Source organism: Phyllopteryx taeniolatus, chromosome 1 (assembly GCF_024500385.1).
Source record: "Phyllopteryx taeniolatus isolate TA_2022b chromosome 1, UOR_Ptae_1.2, whole genome shotgun sequence".
Taxonomy (NCBI): domain Eukaryota; kingdom Metazoa; phylum Chordata; class Actinopteri; order Syngnathiformes; family Syngnathidae; genus Phyllopteryx; species Phyllopteryx taeniolatus.
This window is the reverse complement of record NC_084502.1, coordinates 3,966,182-3,993,486: the sequence shown is the minus strand read 5'-3', so window position 1 is coordinate 3,993,486 and position 27,305 is coordinate 3,966,182. Positions and strand designations below refer to the sequence as shown.

At 40.9% G+C, this 27,305-nt stretch overlaps 1 protein-coding gene across 9 annotated transcripts; it reads right to left on the bottom strand.

Moving 5' to 3' along the window:
• Nucleotides 1–489: 489 nt before the first annotated feature.
• uckl1b (uridine-cytidine kinase 1-like 1b) lies at nt 490–27,237 on the bottom strand. 9 transcript variants are annotated; one of them, XM_061756708.1, is made up of 15 exons: nt 27,127–27,237; nt 19,459–19,652; nt 17,667–17,773; nt 16,238–16,408; nt 15,114–15,185; nt 14,236–14,425; nt 14,047–14,108; nt 7,808–7,827; nt 7,076–7,174; nt 6,899–6,992; nt 6,174–6,236; nt 5,948–6,076; nt 5,758–5,865; nt 4,680–4,836; nt 490–3,909 (listed from the first exon to the last, which is right to left on the bottom strand). In XM_061756708.1, the coding sequence occupies exons 1-15, from the start codon at nt 27,189–27,191 to the stop codon at nt 3,830–3,832; spliced, it is 1,611 nt and encodes a 536-aa protein (XP_061612692.1). In that variant the 5' UTR covers nt 27,192–27,237; the 3' UTR covers nt 490–3,829. The 9 variants fall into 9 exon arrangements, with proteins under 9 accessions (XP_061612692.1, XP_061612774.1, XP_061612262.1 ...); XM_061756790.1 differs by having other exon boundaries at nt 5,954–6,076; XM_061756278.1 differs by lacking the exon at nt 27,127–27,237 and adding an exon at nt 22,079–22,950.
• Between the last annotated feature and the right edge of the window lie 68 nt (nt 27,238–27,305).

The following is a 27,305-nucleotide window of genomic DNA, read 5'->3' as shown; positions in this document are numbered from 1 at the left end:
TATCATATTTATCCTATTCTATTCTTAAAATACATATGTTGGTACTGAGTGAATGGTATAAATTCGGTGTACAGAATTTGAGATGACAAAATTAGCCGCTAAAGTTAGCAATCGCGATTAGCATTAGCCCGCTAGTGACTAAAATTTTTTGTCAAAAAACGTAAATTACCATTCAGCTCACTCATATATCACGTTATATTTACATTAAACACCTAACAGTGTCGTAAAAATCACTTACAGACGGTCCTCTGTAGTTTTTTGCAATATTATCACTGGCCCAACCCTGTGTGCATCTACAATAAATGTCCGTGTGCTACATGGACGGTGGCTAAAACATGGTTCTGGTGGCACTTCGAGGCACAAATTTTGCCTCAACCTATTTTTTAAGTCGACTTAACAGTTATTAGATTTTTTCCCCCCCTACCCATAGTGGAAACCACTAGAAAATACAACTACGTAACATCAATCAAAGACACTGCTAGAACAAAATCAAAACAATTGCACTTTTATTGAACATATTAAAAAAAACATACAGTAAGCAAAGTAAAGCAAATTTTAAAACTGCGTACAGTGCAAAAACTATCATTTAAAAGTGGAAATGCTCTAGAAAGTATGGGAAAATAGATGAGTTTTTAACCTGGACTTAAAAACATGCACACTTGGGGCTGACGTCACTTCTGTTGGCAACTTATTCCATTTGTGTGCAGCATAATAGCTAAATTCTGCTTCACCATGTTTGCTATGGACTCTGTGCTCGACTATTTGACCTGAGTCTGTCGATCTAGGAGCCCTACTGGGTTTATATGCCATTAGCATTTCATTCATGTATTCATGATCTAAACCATCCATCCATTTTCTGAGCCGCTTATCCTCACAAGGGTCGCGGGAGTGCTGGAGCCTATCCCAACTGTCGTCGGGCAGGAGGCGGGGTACACCCTGAACTGGTTGCCAGCCAATCGCAAGGCACATAGAAACAACCAACCATTCGCACTCACATTCACACCGGGAAATTTAGAGTCATCAATTAACCTACCACACATATTTTTGGGATGTGGGAGGAAACCGGAGCACCCGGAGAAAACCCACGCAGGTACAGGGAGAACATGCAAACTCCAAACAGGTGGGGCCGGGGATTGAACCCCGGACCTCAGAACTGTGAGGCAGACGCTCTAAGCAGTCGCCCACGTGCCGCCATGATCTAAACCGTTTATTGATTTATAGACCAATAGCAGAAATTTAAAATCTATTTTAAAGCTGACTGGAAGCCAGTGTAAAGGCTTTAGAATTGGAGTAATATGCTCTGACCTCTTTGTTCTGGTCATAACCCGAGCTGCAGCATTCTGAATGAGCTGCAGCTGTTTAATGCTCATTTTAAGGAGTTGAGTCAGAAGACCATTACAATAGTCAAGTCTACTTGAGCTAAAAGCATGGATGAGCTTCTCCTGGTCTGCTTGACACATGCAAGCCTTCACTCTGGATATGTTCTTCACATGGTAGAAGGCAGTTTTAGTAATTGATTTGATATGATTGGTTTTTAAAGACAGTGACTCCAGGTATTTACTAACAGCAATCCGCTTTTCTTTATTGCCAAAAACAATTATCTCAGTTTTGTTGTGGTTTAATTGAAGGAAAGTTTGGCTCATCCAGAAATTTATCTGTTTTGGACAGTGACACAACACCTCAATTGAACTGTAGTCATCTGGAGACACTGCTAGATATAACTGTGTGTCGTCTGCATAGCTATGATAGTCAAAATTAAAGTTCTGAAGAATTTGACCTGAGGGTAGCATATACAGGCTGAACAGGAGGGGTCCAAGAACTGACCCTTGAGGGACCCCATAGGTCATTGCCATTCAATGAGATTGAATACTTCCAATGGTTACAAAAGAACTCCTTTCATCCAGGTAGGCCTGAACCATTCAAGGACTGTTCCATTTAGTCCTACCCACGTTTCCAACCTGTTCAGCAGTATATTATGATCTACCGTATCAAAAGCCGCACTGAAGTCCAACAAGACCAGAATTGACACCTTTCCCAAGTCAGTATTCAACCTTATATGATTTAGCACTTTGATAAGAGCAGATTATGTACTGTGATGAGTTCAGAACCCTGATTGAAATTCGTCAAAAAGTCCTTTTAAGTTCAAGAAATTGCTGAGTTGGGTAAAAATAACTTTCTCAACAATCTTGGCTATGAAAGGGAGATTTGAGATGGGTCTATAGCTTGCTAACATGGAAGCGTCCAGCGTTCTATTTTTTTAGCCGAGGCTTAATGGCAGCTATTTTAAGAGCTTTAGGAAACTCGCCTGACTGAAGTGAGCAATTGATTATTTGCTGCAAATCAGCTTGCACAGACTTCGCAATAGCTTTGAAAAAGTCAGATGGTATTGGTTTTAGCTGCTGAACCGTTTTCTCTACAGTTATTTGGTCAACTGTATCAAATTCTGACATGGTAATAGATGCTTCAGATGTAGCATCATTTTATCATTTTGCTGATTTGTGCTAATATTTAACCTGATGGATTGTATTTTTTCACTAAAATAATAAGCAAATTTCATTGCATTTATCTGTTTTTAGGAGTTCTGGAGCTATCTGATTCGGGGGGTTGTGAGCTTGTCAACCATAGCAAACAGAGTGAGAGTATTGGGTTGGACTCTTAATATGTTGAGAGAGGTCAAATGTATCGAGTATAGCAGAGAGTTCTTTAGAATGTTTTTGTCCATGTTATTATCAACATGAATGTTAAAGTCTACCGTTATGACAAAACAGTAGGAGTCAGTACAAATAACTGACAGCAGTTATGAAAAGACCTCCATAAATTTTCTGTTGTATCTTGGAGGCCTATAAATTATTGAAACAATAACCTTTGGGATATTCAAAACAGCTAAAATCACCCAGTATCATTTCTTTACACTGAAATAATTACTTTAAAAAAAAGCAGTAGTTGTAAACAAAACAGTGCAAAGAAAAGCATGAATGAGAACAAAATGACGTGCTCACACAAAACCTTTACAGTGGCCTGTGACCTCATGGAGAAGCGCAATAAAGTCCCTTTTGTGCTAATTCAAAGACAACTTTTTTAGAGTAACATTATGTCTGTATGCAATAGATGTTTTTGTTTAATTAAAAGCTTCAAACAACTGACCCTATTTTTTCAATATTGATAAGTGTACAGACATTCAAGGCCAGAAACAACGGCTGCATGGGGCTGAAATGTGTTTAGTGAGCATTGTGGTCTCGCAGCAAGAAGTCAAGCTAAAAAAGTGTAGGACCTGTCTGCTGGCTGGTCAAGTTTACAGTCCGCAGTCTCATGCAGTAGTCTGAGCGTATGTTTTTGCACACTGCAACCTTTCAGCTGTGTGCAAAACACAGTCTTTCACACCTCAGAGAGAAAGGAAAAAAACAAAAAAAACAAAACAAAAGAAAAAATACACCTACACATTTTCCGATTGAATGGTCGTTCTGAAAGTGCACTTGAAAGTTGAGTTTGTGTACTGATTTAACTGCTCGTGACTGATGAAAGCAATACTCCCCCCTCCCCCCCAAGTCATACACAAATTCATATTCAGTGTGTCGTCCACAGTATGAGGAATTTAATGCGACATTTCTCATTGCAAATGTTCCCACAGAGACCAAGCAAAACATCAGAACCCATGAACATATGTACAAAAATATCTTTACCTTCATATAACAACTTCATGAAGAACATAATAATTTAAACGCTTCAACGGGGTGACTGCACATTATCACTGTTTTGCTCCGGGCCCCACAGAGGCATCACGTTGTCCTTTGTGAGGTGAGCTAGTACATGACAAGTGATTCAGGGTGAATCAGTAACTGGGCTCATCCATTTCGTCGTCGCTCCAGTCAGGGGGTGCATCAGTTCCAAAGTATCTATCTCCAAAGTTTCCTAAAAAAGAAAGCGAGTCAAGTCCATTCACATGAGAACAAACTGTTGTTATACGTACAGTATGTACCCTCTGCATTTTTTGCACAATTGTAAAAAAAAATAATTATAATAATAATTTACCGGCATTACCAGATAACTAGCAACCCTTTACTGCTCAGTGACTGTTTTTTTGTCAATGTCTTTCTGTCTCCAAAGTGTTCTCTGTCAATTGACTGTCTGTTGTCGTACTAGAGCGGCTCCAACTACCGGAGACAAATTCCTTGTGTGTTTTTGGACATACTTGGCAAATAAAGATGATTCTGATTCTGATGTGCACACAGTGATTATACAGTGGGAGGAAAACTATACTCCAGAGGGAGGATACGTGCCCCCCAAAAATCTACAAATAGGCGACTTTGCAGGTGGGGAAGCGCGACTATGCGGAAAGCCACTGTACTGGTAAAATGCATATAAAAACAGCTCACTTTGAAAAAAAAAATCCTCTGTGTACATGCAATTGCCTTTTAGAGGTGGGGGACGTCGGCGAGTCGCACGTGAGTGTCTGGACGCGAGGTGATGACGACAGCAGCTGCTGCGCTGATGGGTTAACGTATTTTACTGTTCTCCTGGCATTCCATAAACTAAAAAGTACATGGTCCCCCCCCCCCCCCCAAAAAAAGAGCGAAATAATAAAAACACGGCATATACTAAGGGTGTGATCGATGAACCGTGATTAAATGTGGGGAAACTGTATTACAGTTCACATCCATGATCCTTTGTGAGCTGCTCACCGATGCCAGGTATGATGTGGAACAGATCGTTGACCTTCTTGTCCACTGCTGTGGTGATGATCTTGACCTGTGGGAAGGCGTAGGCCACCGAGTGCACTCCCATTTCAGCCATTAGCAGAGAAACCAGGAAGATCTTGTCCTCTTGTACATCATGGTCCTGAAACAGAAACGTACGGTGAAAACAAACAATTCTGAAAGATTAAACACAATGTATTGTACCGGTACTTAAAGTTAATTACAATTGAACTGTACTTAAATGTACTGTACTGGATTCACTTGATCATTCAGTGATTCTTTCACATACCACTAGTGGGAGCCATACTTTTAGAATCACAGGAATAAGTTATTTTTTAACTTACTGTTATTAATGTGCTTACACTTTTTTTTTCCGTTTACATCTGTGTAGACTGCCCATCATCCAGTTATGGTACTACACAAAGGCTGAATCGCGGCAATTGGACTCTTTTTGTTCATTGAATTTGTTGTGTTTTTTCTGGTTTTCTGACAACGACTTGGGCAATTATGCAGTTATTAAGCTAAAGAGATACAGTGGTGCCTCGAGATGCGAGTGACCAGACATACGAATTTTTTGAGGTACCAGCCACCGATCGGCCGAGGTAGCGGTTTGTCTCGCGAGCTCAAACTTTAGAAACGAGTGCTGTATGGCAGCAGGTGGTTCCACTCACTTGACAACAAGCAGCACTTTGGCTGGTATAATTAAACATTCTTTTAAAAAGAGGCTTCAAGCGGTACATTATCAGTTGGCGTTTACTTGGAAAACTAACTTTAAAACAAAGAGAATGACACATTTATTTGAAACAACCACAGCCTCCATCAAGCATACAGTGTACAATGGAAAACACCACAGCCAACCTATAATCCCAAAACACTATAGCATTTCTATCTCATTTTACAACATGGCGCTTAAAAATAAAGATTCTTGATGAACTTGTGAGGAGCATGGTCCTGGACCTGTTCCTGATATAAAATGTCTTGATAATGTTGTGTACTGGTCAATAAAATTGACTTGACTTGTGCTAATTCAATTTCACTTCATGCTGCTAGAAATAGTACACACCAGTAGCACTCGAACGGCCATCATGGCTGCAGCGCCGGTGGACACGGTGCAGTCCATTAGAATGACGTGATCTTCACTTATGTCTTTGGGGAGACGCAAGTAATGAAGCTGTGTAAGAAACAAAATATAAATTGATGCCATAATATTGTAGTGTTTTGATGGCTTTCTCCAGTATCCTATCGTTTTAAACCTGGACCTCTGGTTCTCCTGTGTCCTGGTTGGTCTGAATGAGGATTTTGCCGATGCGGACGTCTTTGCAAACGGCTCTTAGAGCTGGCTCCATGGTCTCCCCTGCCCTCAAGATGGACACGCCAGTTATCTGCGTAGAAAGAAAAGAAGAATACAAAGTGAAGTGTTGCTAGGAAAAAAATGCTTTCTAAATTTCTAAAACAAAAAAGGCTTCAGAAAATTTTTACCCTCTTCCCGTGAAAAGCCCTCCCTTCATAGTCCTCTCCCTGGGGTGTCTGGACTATGTGGAGCTGTGAGAATATAAACATGAAATGAATGCTCAAGGGCAACCCGAAAGTAGTCAGGAAGCAGACTAGCATCTCTCAAAAATATATTTGTCATTTTCATTTGTTGCCAACTCCGTATTTCACAGTTGGGATGGTGTTCTCAGGCTTGCAAGCTCCCCCCTTTTTCCGCCAAACGTAACGATGCTCAGGTCTTAAGGTCTTTGTCCTTGTGTGCATTTGCAAACTGTAATCTAGTTTTTCTTTTGAAGTAATGTCTTCATTTCCAAGGTGGCTTATTGAACAGTCACACTCAAAAAATAAGCACAAAAAACCTTAGAAATGTTTATGATGAACACACAAGTGACTCAGAGTAAAGAACACACTCAACAGTTGATTGTGCATGTACATGGGCTGCTTTGTGTGGGGTTAGATTGCAGAAAATGATTGGAAAAAAAATAAATCAAAAAAACAAAAAAATAAGGTTCCACTGTATCTGAATTTTCCATTATTGTCACGCTCAAGCAAATCACATGGATCCTTTAATACTGTTTTTAAATTTTAAGGAAAAAAATATTTCCTGACACACCATCTATCCATTAACCTCACACAGGGCTCAGCGTGAAGTATTGATGATGAATGAATTGATTCAAAATGAATGAAATCAACTCTATCTTGGTCTTAAGCACCTGTGATGGCAAGAAGGAGAGAGCTCGTTCAATCAACAGACGCATCAACCTCTTGGAGTAAAAGATGAACTCATCCCGGCTGGTTTCTTTGTTCCTAAATGAGGTGACATGGAAAAGAAAGATATCCATTACGTACGCGCTGGCATTTTACTGGGGTGAAAAGCTGTCCTTGCTTACCTGATGATGGTGTGCATGCCTTTGACCTGGGGTGTACTCTCTAGAACGCTGAGAGTCTGGGGGAGGGGTTGGGCTTGGTGTGCGGAGGCCAGGGCTGCCCTGTCACCATGGCAACAAATAGTGGTGCAGGTTGAGAGGAGCAGAAAGAGAGAATGGTGGCCATCAGCACCATCCACTTTTGTATGAATAAAACAGACAATGTGCAAGTTCATAGTTGCACACATTCCATCAAAAACATACACAAACTTGTAAGTACTGTGACTGCAAAGAGGCATAAAACAATTTTGAAAAAAATTGGAAGTGCGAAACAGCTTTAGGATCAATTTGCAAAAGCAGAAAGACAAAATAGCAAAGCACACAGTGTCTTTGTTAGCCTCATTTGGGAGAAAATTACAACAGAAAAGAGACCATGATAATAGAATTAATTTAAGCTAATACTTCAAACATGAATGGATGGATGAAACAAGCTGGATCCTCTTTGTTTTACATCTTTTGGTCTCAGTTAATTGTAATAATTCTCCAAGATTCCACACATAATATACTGGTTTGGAAATAGTAGTTGTTAGCCGAGGGGTTAACCCTTGGGCTGCAAACTGAGCACACACTGTTACAAGTAGTGATGCAGTTGTGGTGACTAACATGACGCTCCAAACAGCTACAGTGCCAACAATGTCACTGAGATACGCATTAGCCAGATGCAAAGAAAAGAGAAATCATAGCAAATGTGCTCACATATCCCAGCGAAGTTTCCTCTATGGGTAATTTTCGACGAAACAAAACAACGAAAACAGAGGGGACACAGAAAGATGGAGAACAACAGATAAGGGGAAGAGAAATGAAAGTGCACAGCATCACAGTGGGTCAATGGATGAAGGGCCAATCTCACAGTGAAGAAGAAACAGCGACATGTTGTCCATGACGGTCTATCTGTGGAGATTTTTACTTGTGCTATTGTGATTTGCGCTGATGTGCATCTATTGTGTGCATAGACGTGTGTGGCAGTCATTTAATCAAAGTTGGCATTTCTTTTCACTTCCTCTGAAGCACCAGCTTACTTCCTCTGTGTGTGTCTCTGAGATGCTGTGGCCCGACGTTCAATGAAAGGAAAAAAAAAAAAACTTTTTAGTCAGGGCACTGGAAATTCTCAACGGCTGATGTGTGCAACTGTAGCAAGATCTGCCAGCTCTCTTTTCTTTTTTTTTTTTTTTATTATAGTCACTCTCTTTTCCTGTTCCCACAAAGATGAGGGGTCAGACATTGCAGTGGGGCGTATTTTTAGACACAGAAGGCAGCAAGAGTGCATGAGTTGTCATTTCTCTAAAAAAGAGGGAAAACCAACATCCTCACAATAAATGCTGGCTGCTCCACATTCACCTCACCCACTTCAGCAGTAAGGTCGATGCCACAACTGCTTCATTTCTTAAAGAGGAACAAAACCTCAAATCCATGTACATTGTATGTGCCAGCACAAGTCAAAACACGGTGCTCTGATTAATATTGCTTTTGTGAAATAAGAATTAAACAGAATAATTCATAAACATAAAGGGGGCACCATGTGAGGTGAAATCTTTATCAGCAGCAGACTGGAAGTGACATCGAAGCGGCAGAGTTACCTGCTACCAGATATACCGTAATTTCTTGTGTATAATGAGCACCCATGTATCATACGCACCCCCAAAGTTGACCTCAAAATTCTGGAAAACCCTTCTCCCTATGTATAATGCATTTTTACAATGCATGATGTTGCTTCTACCCATATGATCAAAATATGAAGTATTATCTGTGTTTTGTTAGCTTTTTTCAAATAATTATTCTGGAGTTAAGGACTTTATTTGAACACATTATTATTATTTTTTTTTAAGTTTACTTGCTCTTATTTTGAAATTCACAACCCTACTTTTATTTAATAAATTAGAAAACACACAGTTGTGCTCATATGTTTGATTACCCAGGCAGAATTTGTAAGATGGGTACTATTCTTCCATCCATCCAAAGATGGATGGGATGGATGGAGGGTACAATTCTTTCAAGAAAACATGAAGGACCAAGCGAAACACATTTAATTTTATTTTAATGGGATTCAAATTAGGCGGCACGGTGGGCGACTGGTTAGAGCGTCTGCCTCACAGTTCTGATCAACAGACGCATGTGTGGAGTTTGCATGTTCTCCCCGTGCCTGCGTGGGTTTTCTCCAGGTACTCAGATTTCCTCCCACATCCCCAAAACATGCATGGTAGGTTAATTGAAGTCTCTAAATTGCCCGTAGGTGTGACTGTGAGTGCGAATGGTTGTTTGTTTATGTGTGCCCTGCGATTGGCTGGCAACCAGTTCAGGGTGTACCCCGCCTCCTGCCCAATGATAGCTGGGTTAGGGTCCAGCACTCCCGCGACCCTTGTGAGGATAAGCGGCTCAGATGGATGGATGGGATTCAAATTAAACGGTCAAGCTTTTCGGAAAAGCTTTATCATTCAACAAAACATAACCATAAAGAAATTAATAGTTGTTGTTCAGTCATCAGTCATATTTTAAAAAAAATAAAAATTCACAAATTCTGCCAGGGTATGTAAACTTATGAGCATAACTACATATACGCAGTCATGTATACCCCTGTCATATTGGAATGAATGTGTAGGCGACACCTTTTTTATAACCACCAGGTGGCGTTGGCATTTTGGAATGAATGTGTACAGCTGTTTATAACCACTAGATGGCGACATACATACTTTTGGGGAAAAACGTGCATTATACACAAGAAATTACGGTAAACGTCACATTCTCGTGAATTCGCACTCTCGAGCCGAAAGAGTGAAAAGATCTAAAAAAGCCAGCCCCACATAGGCGAGGACGCAAAGACAGATGCGATGTTTTAACCATATTTTTTTAGAAAAAATACTCAATAGATTGAAGCAAACAGCAGCTGATGAAGAATATATGCACAGTTCAAATAGTTTTTACATCTTCGGATTAGTTCCCCTTTAACACAATTTTGGCAGTTTTGTCTAATAATTTTAATTGGTCTATAATGGGGATGCCTGGTGATGTCAAATTGCAGCCAGCATTTGAGTGAAGGCAGAGGTTGGGCGCGTCCCTCTCTTTCTCCCCATCTCGCAGTAAAAGGATGCAGGAGCAGAGCAGTCGGGTAAGAGGGCAGATGTTGAGGAGAGAATCGATGATAGAGAGGATAAAGGCCACTCTACCTGACGCTGAGCTCGCGCTGTGAGCCAAGGAAGGCGGTGGGATGACAGTGTGGTGGGAAAAGAGTGGGAGAGCAATTTATCATGAGTGTGCGAGTGCACATGTGGGTAAAGGGGACAATAAAAGCTACATGTGCCTCTACTAAATCAATAAAAGAGAGATTTCAATGCACATCTCTTTTGGAAATGTCAATGTACAACAGCCAACCACAGCATTATGACCACAAAATATAATGATAACCAGTATAACCACAATATAACAATAGCTAACACTAGAGCTATACCAAATATTCTGCCTTTACAAAGGTAATAATGCTTATTTATACCGCCTGAATTATCACTTGAACAATATAATTTATTTTAATTTAGTTTGCAGTGGTGTACAACTGAATGGCAGTTGTCTTTAATATTTTGTTTAATTGTATAAGTTACATGAGCAAATAAAAAATACTGTATCAGGAACAGATTTCAATATAGTGCAAACTACATCCATAATAATTAACTTATTGTTAAAGTAACATCTCTCAGACAGCATTGATCAAAAAGGAACACTATTATTTTTGTTAAGGCAGAAGAGTTGATACAACTCTTGTATTAGATATAATTATCTCATGCCAGAGGTCCTAATATAGTGGCTGGTCAGTTTATCCTTTTCTGTATATTCGAGGGGTCACCAACCTTTTTGAAACTGAGAGCTACTTATTGGGTACTGAATAATACCAAGAGGTACCAGTTTGATACACAATTCTGAAATAAAACATTTGCTAAAATTACCTTTAATTATACGCAGGGTTGGCTTTGGCACTGGGTCATGAAACCGCTTAGCCAATGTGACTAAACAGTATAAATATCTCCTAGCCACACTTGTGTGTAGTTAGCCACAAAATCATGTGTGTTTATGCGGCTAAACCTGGGAAGCCGATAAGCTTGATTGATATGGCATAATACTCTTAATTGTGATGTTTTTTTTTTTTTCTTTCTTTCTTTTAAACAAATATTTCGAGTGCGATTTAGCATGCGATTTCTCGGGAGGAAGTTCGTTATCTTCAGTATTCCCTAAACACAATAAATAAATTATTTTATACTATGACCAACACAACACTGGATATAGCCAACAAAGAAACAAGTCTTTCTTGTAGGACAGGCTTAACTGTTATGATGAATTGATATGAAGAACAAAAATTTATTTTATTGTTGAATTGTAAAAAGAAAAACCTTCAATCACAGTACAATATTGACTTATTGATTTAACTTCATGCATTGTAAAAATGTCAACTGTATAATGATACTCTTGCCAGTAGCACTGCTGTCAGTGTTAGCAAAGTTTAAAGTAGAGAGTGACACTTTTCGTCACCAAGATGCGAGTATAAAACCAGTTCAAATTGATTGAATGTTCTGACCAATTACAGTATGTGTTAAAAATATTCACTTATTATTTGATAATCCTTAAGACTTTATATAGAATTTTCTCAAATTAAAATTTTTTAGTTGAAGATAAACAATATTCTAAATCTTTGGTGGTAAATATTGGTAGACTAACTTTAACTGTCAGATAATTGTAACACATTTCAAAAGCAGGACAAAGTGGTCTTAGGCAGCACAGCTGGATGGCGGATTGAAGCATTTTACGAAGCAGGGGGAAAACTAAACCATTAACACCGTTCACACATGCCAGAATGAGCGCGCTCACTTGAACTTTTATCAGGAAGGGTTTTTGACACAAGCGATTTTGATTCGCCAACATGTGGAATGTGGGCAGTATTCGCTTCGCCACATCCTGTTTTAATTAGCCGTTGGCGAGGAGGCGAACAGGCAGCGCGAACCCTGATGTTATTATTAATATTATAATTAATGATATTTATGTATTAGAGCGTCAGCCTCACAGTTCTGAGGACGCGGGTTCAATCCCCGGCCCCGCCTGTGTGGAGTTTGCATGTTCTCCCCGTGCCTGCGTGGGTTTTCTCCGGGCACTCCGGTTTCCTCCCACATCCCAAAAACATGCATGAATTGGAGACTCTAAATTGCCCGTAGGCATGACTGTGAGTGTGAATGGTTGTTTGTTCCTATGTGCCCTGCGATTGGCTGGCAACCAGTTCAGGGTGTACCCCGCCTCCTGCCCGATGACAGCTGGGATAGGCTCCAGCACGCCCGCGACCCTAGTGAGGAGAAGCGGCTCAGAAAATGGATGGATGGATGGATATTTATGTATGTGAGGACACTGATCATGTTAATTATATATCACAATAATTTAACAAGGTAGGAAACAGATAAATATCTATGTACCGCATTATTATTTAAGTGTTTACATTCTCAAATGATCACTTCATTCCGAGGAAATCACAATGTCCCATTACAGGTGAGCTATTTTCAGAGCTACTGATGTAGTCTTTGGGAGCTACTGGTATATACAATACCTGTTAAGCAATTGGGTCCATATTGTGACAGCAGCTGAACAGTCGCATGTGAATGAAAGTTAGAATTTTTTTTCCCCAGACAGCACTGTACTATTTAGGGTTATAATTTGAAGCTAAAAAATAAACACTGAGGTTTATTTAGGTTATGAGTTCAGTGAAGTATAGTACGATGAACTTGTGTGATTGAATTCCTATCAAGGATATGAAATAATTGCTCATAATAATGGACATGGTTCCACAAAAATGGACTTCTTCTTTTCCTTTCGGCTTGTCCCTTTAGGGGTCGCCACAACGCGTCATCCTTTTCCATGTCCTTTTCCTATCTCCTGCATCTTCCTCTCGAACACCAACTGCCCTCATGTCTTCCCTCACGACATCCGTCAACATTCCCTTTGGTCTTCCTCTAGCTCTCTTGCCTGGCAGCTCCATCCTCATCATCCTTCTACCAATATAATGACTCTCTCTCCTCTGGACGTGTCCAAACCATCGAAGTCTGCTCTCTCTAACTTTGTCTCCAAAAGATCGAACCTTGGCTGTCCCTCTGATGAGCTAATTTCTAATTTTATCCAACCTGGTCACTCCGAGAGCAAACCTCAACATCTTCATTTCCGCCACCTCCAGCTCTGCTTCCTGTTTCTCTTCAGTGCCACTGTCTCTAATCCGTACATCATGGCTGACCTCACCACTTTTTTTTATAAACTTTGCCCTTCATCCTAGCAGAGGCCTGATACCTTCCTCCACCTGTTCCAACATGCTTGGACCCGTTTCTTCACTTCCTGACCACACTCACCATTGCTCTGGACTGTTCCACAAAAATTGACTAATATCTTTGAATAACATTGAAACAATATAGGGTCATTCTAAATCATTCTGGTAAAATTGTTATTACAAAAAATCCAGGCTGATAATTCACAATCATCTTTTAGTGCAGCACATGTTTTTCAACCACTAGAGGGAGTGGTTAAGAAAGGTAAGTGCTCTCAAATACACTACTAGACAACAGTAAAGACTTTTTACTGGATTAATTCATCTATCAGGGTTGAGATAGACCCTTGTGCTCACTTCAAATATAACATCTTCATCATACCAAGACATCTTTATACTACCAACATTTTGGGAACATTTGGAGAAGGTCATTCTCTATTCCAGGGCAAAAATAAAAAGCATGCTCCAAAAAGACTTAATCTGATGAGTTTGTTGTGGAAGAACTTGACAGGCATTTACCAAGCCCTGAACCCAAGCCTTTGGAAAAAAAAAAAAATACTAGCAAGGAGGAGGGCCCAAGTCTCAACTTAAATTTAACTGGCATGACGTGCTTCCTGTGTGTGTAAATGCTTTAGGTCGAATGTGTGAGCTTTCTCACCTCCTCCAGCTGACTGTGGACGTGCTGCACTATCAAATCAATGGCAACCATGTTCCCGCCACCTGACAGAATGAAAACAGAAATGATATGGCAATAATAAAATACCTTGAAAGCAACTTCTTGCTGAATGCCCCTAGTATCACACTTCCCTTTCCTAGTGAAAGTCATGCAAATGGAGGGTGATCGTACCACGAGGCACCACAATATCCGCCAGGCGCATGGTGGGTTCGATGTACTGTTCAAAGGCTGGCTTGACAAACTTATTGTACTGTTTGATGACGCCCTCGATGTCCCGGCCTCGCTCAGTTATGTCCCTCCTCAGCCGCCGCACAAGCCGGATGTCCGAGTCTGTATCCACAAAGATCTTCATGTCCAGCAACTACAAGGGAAAATAAAAGATATTAAGCAAAACATTAAAGGTGCTATACTTTGGATATTTAGACCTCCATCGAGTGACTCTCTAACATGAACTTAGTATAAAAGTGTAAATTTCATTTTTTTTTAAAAACACCTCAGTATTGTCATACGATTGTCCAGATAAGGCCCATCTGACAGCTACTTCTGTTTGACCCAGTTTTGTATCTGCTTTGTCCATACTTGGCTAAGACCACCCCCTTTCCTCTGATTGGTTGTCTCCGTGTAGAAGACCCACTTGTGAGATCACACGTGTTTGTTATGTTGACAGCGCTGGCTCGGGAGCGGAGAGGGAAGGTGGAGATCTTCGCTAGTGACGTGGATAAGCGAGAAATTTAAATGCCCTGATTTCAGGCCTCTTGGCAGAAAATCTTCTGGAGCTCAGGGATGTATGGATGATTTTAATTCATATTTCACATGTTTACTGAGGCACCATAGAGACAATATTACATCCCAAATACTAGAAAAAGTAAAATACGGGACCTTTAAGTGCATACTAATCATTTGCTCAATGTATTTTGGCAGGAACAATACTGGATGTTACACATGAATACAATTGGAAGACGAAAACGCCCACATGCAAACAAGAACACGTTTGATCACGTGCAGTGGTCTGCAGTCATGTTGTCAAAGAACAATAACCTTGGCCCTACCTGCAAGAGCTCTTTATCGGTAAAGGCCATGATCCCCTCAAAGATGATAACACTGGCTCCATACACTGTTTTCTGTGGTAGATAAGCAACATGACATTGTGAGTATTTCTAAAAAAATAGTAAGAATGTACTAAAAAATGATGGTTAATAATTTAACCGCCAGTGACCATATTCATTTTAGATAAACCAGAAACTAACCATTTATCGTGGGGGATAACATTCCAGACCCACGCCCAATCGGTGAAAATCCGGGAAAGCGAGACAATATATTGTCTCCTGGTAAGGTGAGCATTGGACGTTGGTGAATCTGCATGTGAGTGATTCGGCGTAAGATGTGGCCGACAGCAGCTCCTGCATGCGTGTGTTTATGTGAATGGGTTTTACTGTTCCCCCTGTGTTCAATAAATAGCTGAAAAGTGCATTGGTGACCGTGGCCCTTCTTTTCCACATACGGGGGCATTACAGCATCTACATATACAGTGAATAATGAGAAAATCCTGTGTGGAGTTTGCATGTTCTCCCTGTGCCTGCGTGGGTTTTCTCTGGGCACTCCGGTTTCCTCCCATATCCCAAAAACATGCATGGTAGGTTAATTGAAGACTCTAAATTGCCCGTAGGTGTGAATGTGAGTGCGAATGGTTGTTTGTTTATATGGGCCCTGCGATTGCCTAGTAACCAGTTCAGGGTGTACCCAGCCTCCTGCCCGTTGACAGCTGGTGTAGGCTCCAGCGCTCCCGCAACCGTTGTGAGGATAAGCGGCTCAGATAATGGATGGATGGATGGATAGAGCCCAAAAGAGGGCAGTAAAGGCCCACGTTCGTCTAAATGAAGTTCCTCAACTCAGTTCAACAGTTTTTTGGCACCAAGATGCAACCAAATGGTGCTAGATGCTGTTGTTACTTTGGTCTGAGCACAAGAATAGTGAATGGGTGAGTTTTTCAGAAAATGTCAAATCACTGATCAACAAGGGTCACGGTACAGTTAAAACCTGTAAAAAAGCAACTGCTTAAAAAAAAAAAAAAAAAAAGCTGCCAAACTGCAAAAAATAAATCGCGACATAGCAGGGGAACACTGTATATGCAATAATTCTGACAGGCTGTTCATTATTTTGCAGACATCCTTACCCAGTCCTTCTGTCTTCCATGAGTTGTGAAGTCATACACGGGGATTTTCACACTCTTCCCCTGCTTGAGCTTTCGCAGTGTGTGCGTCAGCAAATCAAAGTCGAAGGCATCAGGGTGGTCAAAGTTATAGTCGTTACTGGCAGCCCGTGTCTGCTGTTCTGAGGAGAGGACCTGAGGCACACCATCAGAACCATGTTTCATAAATTATGCATCATCCACAGCAGTCGTCCCCAACCACTGGTCCGCGGACCGGTACCGGGTCGTGAGGCATTTGTTACCGGGCCGAAGAGAAAGAATGACCAAATTTAATGACCATAATTTCTGTTGTATTGCAATTCGTGTGTCAATGTGTTTTATTTTGAAAATATACCAATGTGTGTGTGTGTGTATGTGTGTCTATATGCATGTATATATAGGTTGGGGAACACTGATCTACAGCATTCTCGCAGGCCCGCTATCACTGTCCAAGCACTATGACAAAATGTTTTCGAGAATAAAAACTTGCTGATTTCCTACATTTAGCATATTTTCATATTACTTGTCATTTTACTTGATATTAGGGAGGTTGAACTGTGAACGCCAGATGTCTGAAATCGGATTTGTTTTGTTTGTTTGTTTGTTCTTGTATATACATTTAAACAAAAACATTTGATACTGATACTGGGGTATAACAAACATTTCATGGGGCTCAACAGAAAGCGCTTTTGCTTGATCCCAAATTTGTTGCCATACCTCTCAGCATTTAAGGAACACAGATTCCTGTTCAAGATCAGAAGAAGTGAGGAGAACTAATTTTAGGAGACCATCATGCGGCCACAGTGACCTTTGCATGAGGTGGTCAAACACTAAAAGCCCGAGCTGGCGGGTTATTTGGATGATGTGGATCACATAGGGGTCTCTTCACGTAAATGAATGAGTGGAGAGCATAATTTTCCTGCCTCCATGTGACCCAACGCTAATAAACGTGTGAATTTAAATTCAAGACACATTCCAGGAACGTTTTAGATGTCGCCCTGCGGACACAGCAGTGTGAAAATTGGCAAGTGTGCCGGACTCCAGCACCACTGATCACAGTGACAGGATTACATAACCACAGTGTGCGGGTTCACGGAGGAGCAGGAACAACGGCCCTTCTCACCCTACTTTGCCCTTCTTAGACACTTTTACAAACTAATACTTAATTCTTCCTTTCAGATCTCATCACTCTGGATTCCAAAATAAGTTTTTTTTTTTAATTTGTCCTCCACAGTAAAGGACTGGACTAAATCGTTGTTTCTGGCCTCGGAGTACGAACCAGTCCAACCAGACAGATAAAAAAAAAAAAGGGGTGGGAGGAAAAACAGGTTAGTTCATGTTAAAATGTCATCCCTGGGGCCACAAAGAGACACGCATGTTAAATGATGATGTGTGGCTGCGAGTGGTTGCATACCTTGTAAAAGGAGTCCATGGAAAGGAGGACAACCCAAGGAACGTCGAGGGCTTCGATGATTTTTCGAGTGACGGTCGTCTTTCCTGAAGCACTGCCACCACACAGACCTGTGGCACAATGTTGACATAATAACACTTGGATGGTATTTTGTACGCTGTTATGTTAGTTAGTGGCACACAAATGCACACACTTCCCCCTCTGTGGATGGCTTTAGGCAATAGTTTAAGAGGCAGGCTGAAGCTGAGATCATAGACATTCATTCAAACACTTAATACACTTTTGTCAGTTATTCAAGAGGAATCTGTCTAAATATATGCAGTACTGGACACTGTGGACACCAATGTAATGACAGACTAGGGATGCACCGATACTACTTTTTTCAGACCTCCTACTTGCCGATATCGAGTACTGAGAGTTGATAATGTAGTTATGTATTGCAATGTGTGTTACTTTATTTGATCAAAACACAAACTTTTATTGACCATGGAATAAACTTCACTGAAACATAAATTTAATGTGAATACTGATTCTTATTTTGTTACTATTATTATTTTAGTAATTGTATTTTATGTTTGATCTTTGCGATGAACAGCACTTTGTTAAAGCAGTGGCTGGCTATTGTTGTTGCTGTTATTTAAAAATTAAAACTATGTAGTACAACCCCAATTCCAATGAAGTTGGGACGTTGTGTTAAACAAATAGAAAACAAAATTAAAAAGTTAATGATTATTTGCTAAAAACAATAAAGTTGATCAGTTTCAACATTAAATATCTTATCTTTGTAGTCTATTCAATTAAATATAGGTTGAACATGATTTGCAAATCATTGTATTCTGTTTTTATTTATGTTTAACACAACATCCCAACTTCATTGGAATTGGGGTTATATTTTGAGTGAATGAATGAAGTAGTTTATTTGGAAGACAAAATAAAAATTAGATGATTCAAAATTAATTTAAAATAAAGACAAGTAGCAGTGTTCAGAAAGGAGTGCAAAGAAGAAAATTTTTAGATCCCAATCCGCATGTTACAATACTTTTACATTGTGTGTTAGCATTAAGCTACCACTATCAGACCTTTGTTACAATAAAAATGTATGTGATTCAATATGAAACTAAACAGCTTAAAGCAAACAACTCTTTTTGAAGAACTGTTTGCCATCTGCCAAAGGAGGACAGAATACTAGTATACAGGAGTATGTGACGGGCGGGTAAAGGGTATTGTTTGTCGTAGTATCGAAGCGCTTTTACGGGTCCGGGTACCAGTACAGACGTACAGTATCGGCATCCCAGTGACAGACAGTGTGACTGGAAAATAACAAATAGCAAGTAGTAATGGGTTGCAACTATTGTTCTTTTGTAATACAGTACATAATTGTAAAAATAGATTACTAAGAAAAGTAGTATTTGTATCAGAATGCTTTAGTTAAAACACTGTGCAATCACACTGCGACGTTTTTTTTTTTTTTTTTTTTTTTTTAGCTTGTAGGGTGAAAGCTGCAGCTGGCTACTCGTGTGGATTGAATGGGTTGCAACAATGGGGAAATGAAATGCCAGGTTTTTAAGGGGAATAGCCAGTCGGCAACATATTGAAAAAAACAAAAACAAACTAAGAACTAGTTCATTTTTGGAGTGGTGAAATTGACTTTGAACTAGTTCACGTAGAAAATGGACACTGATTTTTTTTCACATCGCAGTATATATCGTTGGTTAAAAAATAAATAAATAAAATAAAATAGCAATGTCATTCGTTTCCACTATCTTGGAGCCCTAACGTGCATGACTTGTCCTACCAATGACAAAGGCCTCTTTGGACTGTGTGCCATGTTCGTTGTACCAGGGGGGCCGCCCCGCGGTATAGATGGTGCGCTTAGAGGTGCGGAGGAGAGGCGGCTCAGACTTGCACTGACTGGTGGTCCTTTTCCGAGGCGAAAGGCCTGTGCTGACCGAGGGGAGGAGGCGGTCCAGTGAGCCGTCGCCGCCTCCACTGGAAAGACACAACAGAGGATGTCGCCATCGTTGAGTAAAGGAATTATCCTTACACACAAGGCATGCGCATAAACTGTTGAAGAACCTTCTGAGTCTCGGGAGTATCAAGAGAAAATCGACACAAGCGCGGTGAACCCAGATCTCCTGACTGCGAGTCAGATGTGCCGAGCTACGGAACTGCAGTCTGGTCTGGCTGCCTACAATAACTCAGACCCCCACTCCTGCATCGCGCCCACAGTGGACGCACCACGAACGCCGAAGGAGGAAGCAGAAGTGAGGCAAGCGGGTGTATGTGTGTGTGTGTGTATATATGCATGTATATATAGGTTGGGGAACACTGATCTACAGCATTCTCGCAGGCCCGCTATCACTGTCCAAGCACTATGACAAAATATATAAGTATCAAGAGAAAACCGACACAAGCGCGGTGAACCCAGATCTCCTGACTGCGAGTCAGATGTGCCGAGCGCAAACCCCCCAGAATCACCAAACCCAGATCGTAACAGCCCCCCTTAATAATATGCACTGACTGTCCGCATGACAATCAATCAGAGACCATAATTAACATTTTGTGAAATGAAAAGCTGTGTGACAGTGTCAGTCAAAACTGAGCTTGTATCTTCATTAGATTGTGCAAGTGGCGCTGTAGGTTCATTAGAACATTATTATAAGGTTGGTGTACAACAAAGCCTTAAAATCCCAAGACAACCAGCTCATCATTGTGTGACTGGTGGCCATGTTAACAGTAAACAAGACTCAAAATGTGCTGAGTTACTGCTTATTGAGGGTTAATGTTTAGTGCTTACCAGCAGACAAGTTTTGCCCAACAACAGGTGCCAAAGTACACAAACTGACCCGAATCCATGACAACAGCTCAGCTGTTTGCGCTACTGAGTAATGTGCATGCTGCATGCTGAGTGAGGCTACAAAGCCTGGAACGACAGTGTGTCATCACAAAAAAGGTATCACGAGGTATGAGGTTTGTCAAGATGAAAATGTTACACACGATAAGTGTAAACCCAGTCAAAAAAGTTCAAGGCAGACAACAGCATACAAGACAAAAGATGAGAAATAGTAATGCTAACTTTGAGCAATTCACATTCCGTTTTACAACTTGCATTTGTCGATGGGCCCAACTTACGGCATTATCCGAGGCATCCAGACTTCACCCAGTGAGGACTGTAAAAAGCCAGCTGCCATTGTTTCAGAAGACTGTCACTGTACAGATGAGCTTGCAATGCAATTCCCTCTGAGTTTTTCTCTTTAAGTCAATTCTCCCACCCTTATATTGGCAACACGCCTCCACAGGTGGAGTGTCAAGCGTTCAGAGGTGAAGAGCACAAGGGTTTATCTTATCACCGCGGGGTCACCTGAGGATGATGGAGTCAGGGGAGAGCACACGCACGCGAGCACAAAGACAGCAGCTACTTGATGGGTTATCCGTTATAACCAAACAAGGGTGCAATAAAAGATTAGCACCGCTGAATATGCTGAGTCATGCACTTCTGCATTTACAGTCACATGCTTTACACTGTATACACTGTGCAGTCTTTGTGCAACAAGAGAGGGGTACCTGAAAGCATGAATATTGCCCAAGGTCAATAACAGTCACACCAAAGAACTGTTAACACTACTGTTGTATCATCACTGCCTCTCCTTTTGACAAGTTTCTTCAATGTGTTACTTTATCGCTGACACCGTGCATGAGTTAAACCCAGTCAAGAGAAACAACAACACTTCACTTTAGTCTTGTAATAATTACTGCAGATATATTGAACACTGATATGAAAAAAAAAGTATTTGTGTCAAGCCCAATTAGGTTACCACTTGGGAGCCTACTCAGTTGAAATGGCTTGTTAACGTATTTATTTGAGTTCTTGTGGAATATGTCAGTATCACATTTGAAATAATCATTAACAATCAACATCACAGAGCTGATACTGAACCACATCAGCCTTCTGACTTATCTACTTTTGAACAGTGAGAAGACGCCAGAACCGCAAAAATCCAGTCATACAGCATGATAGTGAATACGAAAACAAGTTGTTACAAGCTCCACAACAAAGAATGTCAAAAAAGTACTGCATAGTGTATATTCCATGGAGCTAATGAATGGGGTTCACATTTTACAAAGAGGACTATAGTGCTGCAGGACTAATTGATGAATACAAAAATATGTGAGAGAAACTCCACCCATCCATTTTCTATACCGCTTATCCTGTGTTCAGGGTCACAGGTGAGCTGGAGCCTAATCTCAGCTGAGTTCAGGCAAAAAGCAGACTCCACCCTGGATTGGTCACAAGTCAATCACAGGGCACATACAGAGAGACAAGCATTCACATTGAAGTGACAGTCTATTACAAACAGAAACAAATAATAAATATAATAATAATAACAGATAATAAACGAATAAAGTGCACTTACCGGCCATCAGATGTCAGTGTCCAGCAGCCAGATATCCTGGCTCCTGAGTAATTCGGTAAAGAGCTCATATGTAGAGAGGAGGGAGACTTCCACCCAAGATACTCCACCACTATAATTGGATTTAACTGCAGCCGTGGACACTCGCTTTTTATGTACATATACCACTCTGCGGCATTTGTGGTGCAACACATCAGAAGGGAGCCACGGTGTGTGAAACGGGGGGGAGATGGTGGATCAGCTTGGATGAGAAATGAAACTTTACAACATGCTTTCTGTTTCCTTCCGTTCGGTGGCGCAGACAGCACGCAGGAGGGAGGCACTGCAGAGCGCTCGGTGTCAAACTACAGCGCCGCCGTCCCCTCGACGCTCCTCCTCCTCCAACCCACAAACAGCAAAGGCAAGAGGACGACCCATCCTTACGAATAACTTCATTACGCGGTATTAATAGCGGCGGGCTTTGCTGGCGCGCTTACATCAAATGCGCGCGCGCGGCATCTGCGCCTGACAGTGCGCGTGCATGGCGCAGCTGGGCTGAAATAAGTAGCGAGAGGACTGCGACGGGGGCCGGGGAGGACCGAAAGGCTGTGGGGAAACAAGAAGGAACAAACAAGTGATTATTCTAGGCTAAATACTCAACAGCTTCAAGGAGGCTAAAAAGGGGGAATGGACGGAGGGAATGGCAGAGGATTGGAATTGTTTTCGCCCTGCAGGGACTCGTGTCTCGGAGTGGTTTACACCGGCCGCACTCTGTCACACACATCATGATGAAATACAACACTATTTTCACCAGTCACACTCACGCTCTCTCTGTTCCTCTCTCTCTCACTTCATAAACAGCATGATGAAATCCAACACTCCCGCCCTTCTCATCAGCTGACACCCCTCCTCCGCCAACAACACACTCCTCCCGCTACAGTCAAAACACCCAAACAAATCAATATGTTTATATCAGAACGACAGTATATCTATTCATTGTTTGCCAGTGTTTGGAAAAATACTGTCATTGCGGACATTTTACAAGAGCTGCTTTCCTTCTAAAAAGTCAAGTGTTAGCGTATTTGCAGCGCAAACAAGAGTCACTGCAGTGCGAGACATCACAGCAGACGACTGTGAGCAAATTAAACAATCACGGGTCAGCAGTGTTGCCAAGCTGAAATGCCAAAGAGCGAAAGTAACTGAGGACTATTTACTGTCCATCCTCCATTATTCTAAGGCTGGATGCTGTATGGCAAGTTTTACAACATGGTGACATGACTCAAAATCCTAAAACCTCATTTGAATATATTTTAGAAACCAAGCACGAATTTATGTAAGCAGAGGTAGGCTACAGAGTAGACCCGCACGTTCACCTATTTGCATTATTATTATTTTCTAACTAGTCTGTTATTCAGTGAAAAACTCTCCTATTTACAATTTTCCCACGTCAAAAAAAGTACAACAAATATTTTTTATTTTCATGGCAAAATACTCTACAAAATTTTTTTTTAATTGCAGCAGCAATGGTTACTGTCAGCCATAAACACGCCCCAAAAAAACATCAGACGAGTTGTCTACTCAACCAAATAACCTGCCAGAGGATGTAAAGGTGTAAATTCTGCCTACACATGGTCACTCTCACATCCAATCACAAATCTAACAGCAGGAAGTTTTGGATTTGTGATTGACAGTCAGCTGGAGAGGCTAGACAAGATAGCAGTGCCCATGTCTGCTGTGGCCACTTTGGCTCACAATAGTTTCTTAGCGGGACATCGCTAAACCTATCTACAACTGCCAGTTTGTGTCGTCACAGCATTGCCCCCAGCACAAACCGCTCCAGGAGCATCGGCACCATCGACGTAATTCCTGTGCTTTGCTGTGCTGTCAGATGTTCATAGTTTTACACCGGAATGCACCACTAGAGTATTTATTTTTATCATCATTAAAACTGCTGAGAAATTTGTACAGGTACTGTACACTGTGCATCTGCGTGCTGTAAGCTGTTTACAGCACTGTATTTTTAAGTGTAAAGCAAATGTTTGTAAGCATTTGAAATGCTATGTCAGTGTTTTGGGATTATATTTTGGGGTATTTTTAGAATTTAAACTATTAACTCATTCACTGCAGTGGACAATTATATTCGTGAACAGGAATCAAACCGTCTACTGCCACCGACGAATATATTCGTCAAGTAGGATTTTCAACAGGTAGGTGTGGAAGTGAAACAGGTAGGTGTGGAAGTGAAATTAGGTGTGTAAGAATGTCACACCTAAATGCCATGTTGGAAGTCGAACAAGTTTAGGCACCTGACACTCGACCAGTGTATGTATATGAATGGTATTAGGCTTGTCACGATAATTACTATATCGACTTATCATTCGATAAATAAAATGAACACGATACTTTTTCCAGACTCGATAAATTGTCATTGTTGTGTTGAGCCGGCGTGCGGATCACACAGTGAGCCAACAGAGTTGGATGGCTGTGTCATTAGCCGCTAGTGGACTCATGGAATGCCTGTGTTGGCTCCGTCCAATACTTCACACTCCACAGCCTTGCTCCATATGCAGCGCGTAGATTCACACAACAGATACACTTAGGGGAAAGTTAACCGTTTGTTGTCACGAGATAACGAGCTAGATCACGAGCTAACAAGCTAGCCTGCGAGCTAACGAGTTGAGCTAAGCAGCTCGCTCCACTGCGGTGATATCATTCAACACCAGCGCGTTGTTGTTTGTGTTAGCCCTCAATTAACACAAACATGAAAGTGAACTTTTTATTAAGCATAACCTCAGTGACACAAGTTATTCAGTCAGTAGTTGATGACAGCGAACGTCAACGCATATTTGATTGACAGGCGAAGGGCTCGTTTTCAGCAGACCAACCACACAGTAGCCGGGTTTAGATTGAGACTTTTTTTTGTCATTCAGATTTAAATAATTTCAATTGAAGATCTTCGGTCAACTGTTTACATGTGACGTGATATATTCCGATCGGGTGTATACAGTATGTGCACATTTAATCGGAACAGCCGTGTGACTTGTGCACTTCGTCGTGAACGTCATGTCATTTATCAAGATGGTCATCTATTCAGCACAGTAATAGGGATTGCTTTTATGTTTATTTAAAAAAAAAAAAAAAAAACACTTGATAAAAATAACGCAAGTAATCTACAAAAGATCTCCGTCTCATACGAGCTCTATCAGGAGCCGCCATATTTACGCCGTGCGTAAACGATGACATGGCCCAATGGCAGCCGTGGCCCAATGGTTAAGATCATCGCCTGCCACCGTGGGGGACCTAGGTTCAAAACCCCGACTGTACCATCCGCCAACATCCCCCGGACTCACGGCTGTGGTGTCCTTGAGCAAGACACTGATACCCCGAAATGCTCCCCGGGCGCTTCAGCTGCCCCCTGCTCCAGTGTGTTCCACTAACATGTGTATGTGTTCACTGTGATGGGTTAAATGCAGAGAACAAATTTCGTGTGCATGCATGCATGTTCATGACAATAAAAGATGATTCTTCTTCTTCTTCTTCACCGCACATTTATGTCGAGAGGATGCATGCACAGATTTTCCTGCCTCCGAATGGCGAATATTTACTTCTGAACAGTTTGGCAAAAGGATTAGTCCACCCCTGTGAAACAGAATGAAATTCCATTCGCATTCGGCCTGTTTAATCTGATTGAGGTTTTTATATGGAGCTTTTTCATTTGGTTTGGGCTTCTAAACCAATTATAATCGCAATAGAATGTAAACCAGGCAAGTCTCCGCAGCTCTTTATTCTTTATTTCAGACCCAGGGGGATCCATATCACAGAGTAAAGAAAACAATTTAATAAAGAAACAACAAAAGAAATAATATTGTAATAATAACAGTAATAATAATAATATTGATTTAAAAACAATAAATAAAATGAAAAAAATAATAATGACGGGCCTTTATTTTCTATGATTTCAGAGGCGTTAAAACAACAACAATATTATCGTTTGTGATATTTTTGGGGAAAATATAATGGCATAGATTTTTTTTATCCTGACAGGTCTATATGGTACAAAGAGTATGTGTTATGGTATTTAGTACAAAGTGTGTGTCGCGATCGTGAGAAAAAATTATGCCATTAATGGAGTGAATGGCGAACGGCATGTAAAAAAAAGCTATACTCAAGCCATGTTGTCTGTCATGGCGCGGATCTTAGTTGTATATCTGTAATTAAATTACTATTTTGTCATCACAAGACCGTCTTTATTCTTGTTTTTTTTTAAATTGTTTTAAGTGTCACCAAAGCAAAAAAAATAAAAAATAAAACTCAAAAGTTACTGAACAGCTTGACATGTTTCCTTTCTCAAAAAGCTTGTTGGTTGGAAACCGGTGTTTCGGGTAAAACCAACCCATGTTCTACTGCTGATTACTAAAGAACGGAAAAAGCAAGAAACTTTTTTTTTTTTTTTTGGTCTGGTGAAAGAAGAGAGTCTACTCTGTGTTTGGGTTCAACTAAAACTAAAATAAATCAAACAAGGGCTTTTTTTTCTCCCCCTTGTAGGTACTGAGCCACTACTTTTAAACACACCAATGCAGTACCTCCATCTTGTGGTCTAGTCAAGTATCATGCATAGCAAGACAAGTCCAGCAAGAGGGGAGCTCACTGGCTGGCTGTCTCAACGTGACAGTTCCACATCCACATTTCGACTTTCGCACGATAAATACGTTCAACTATATCGTGTTATATATACACTGTTTTCATTGATTTTGTCGACGGCAAAGTCGCTCACGAAGAAGGCACCTCATGTAAAAATGTGACAACTCAAGCTAACAGGCAAAACGAGCTAAAACAATGACTAAACAACAGTATATTGTCAGTATATTGATGTCATTATAATAACACATTCAATTAGTTGTAACTTGTAAGATGTAATTAAGCATGTGTTGTTTTAGAAGGCGTAATAGATACTCCTACGCTACTGTGCCAGGCCATATTTCCATGGTTACTGTCGTCAAATAAAAACCACCCAGCAATCATTATACATTTTTAGTTTGTAAGATAAGTGTCTTAAATGGTTAGTGTGTTACCTGTTTGAAGGTTTGTCGCCCTGCTCCATCCCCACGAGCCTTTCTTCCCTGCTAACTGCAGACATTGCGAATCTATCTACAATCAGATGTTCAGATGTTTTTTATTTTTTTTGCTCCGATGCATCATGGGACTTGTAGGCATCCTGTATTCCAGTAGACCGGGTGACAGCGGCACCAAA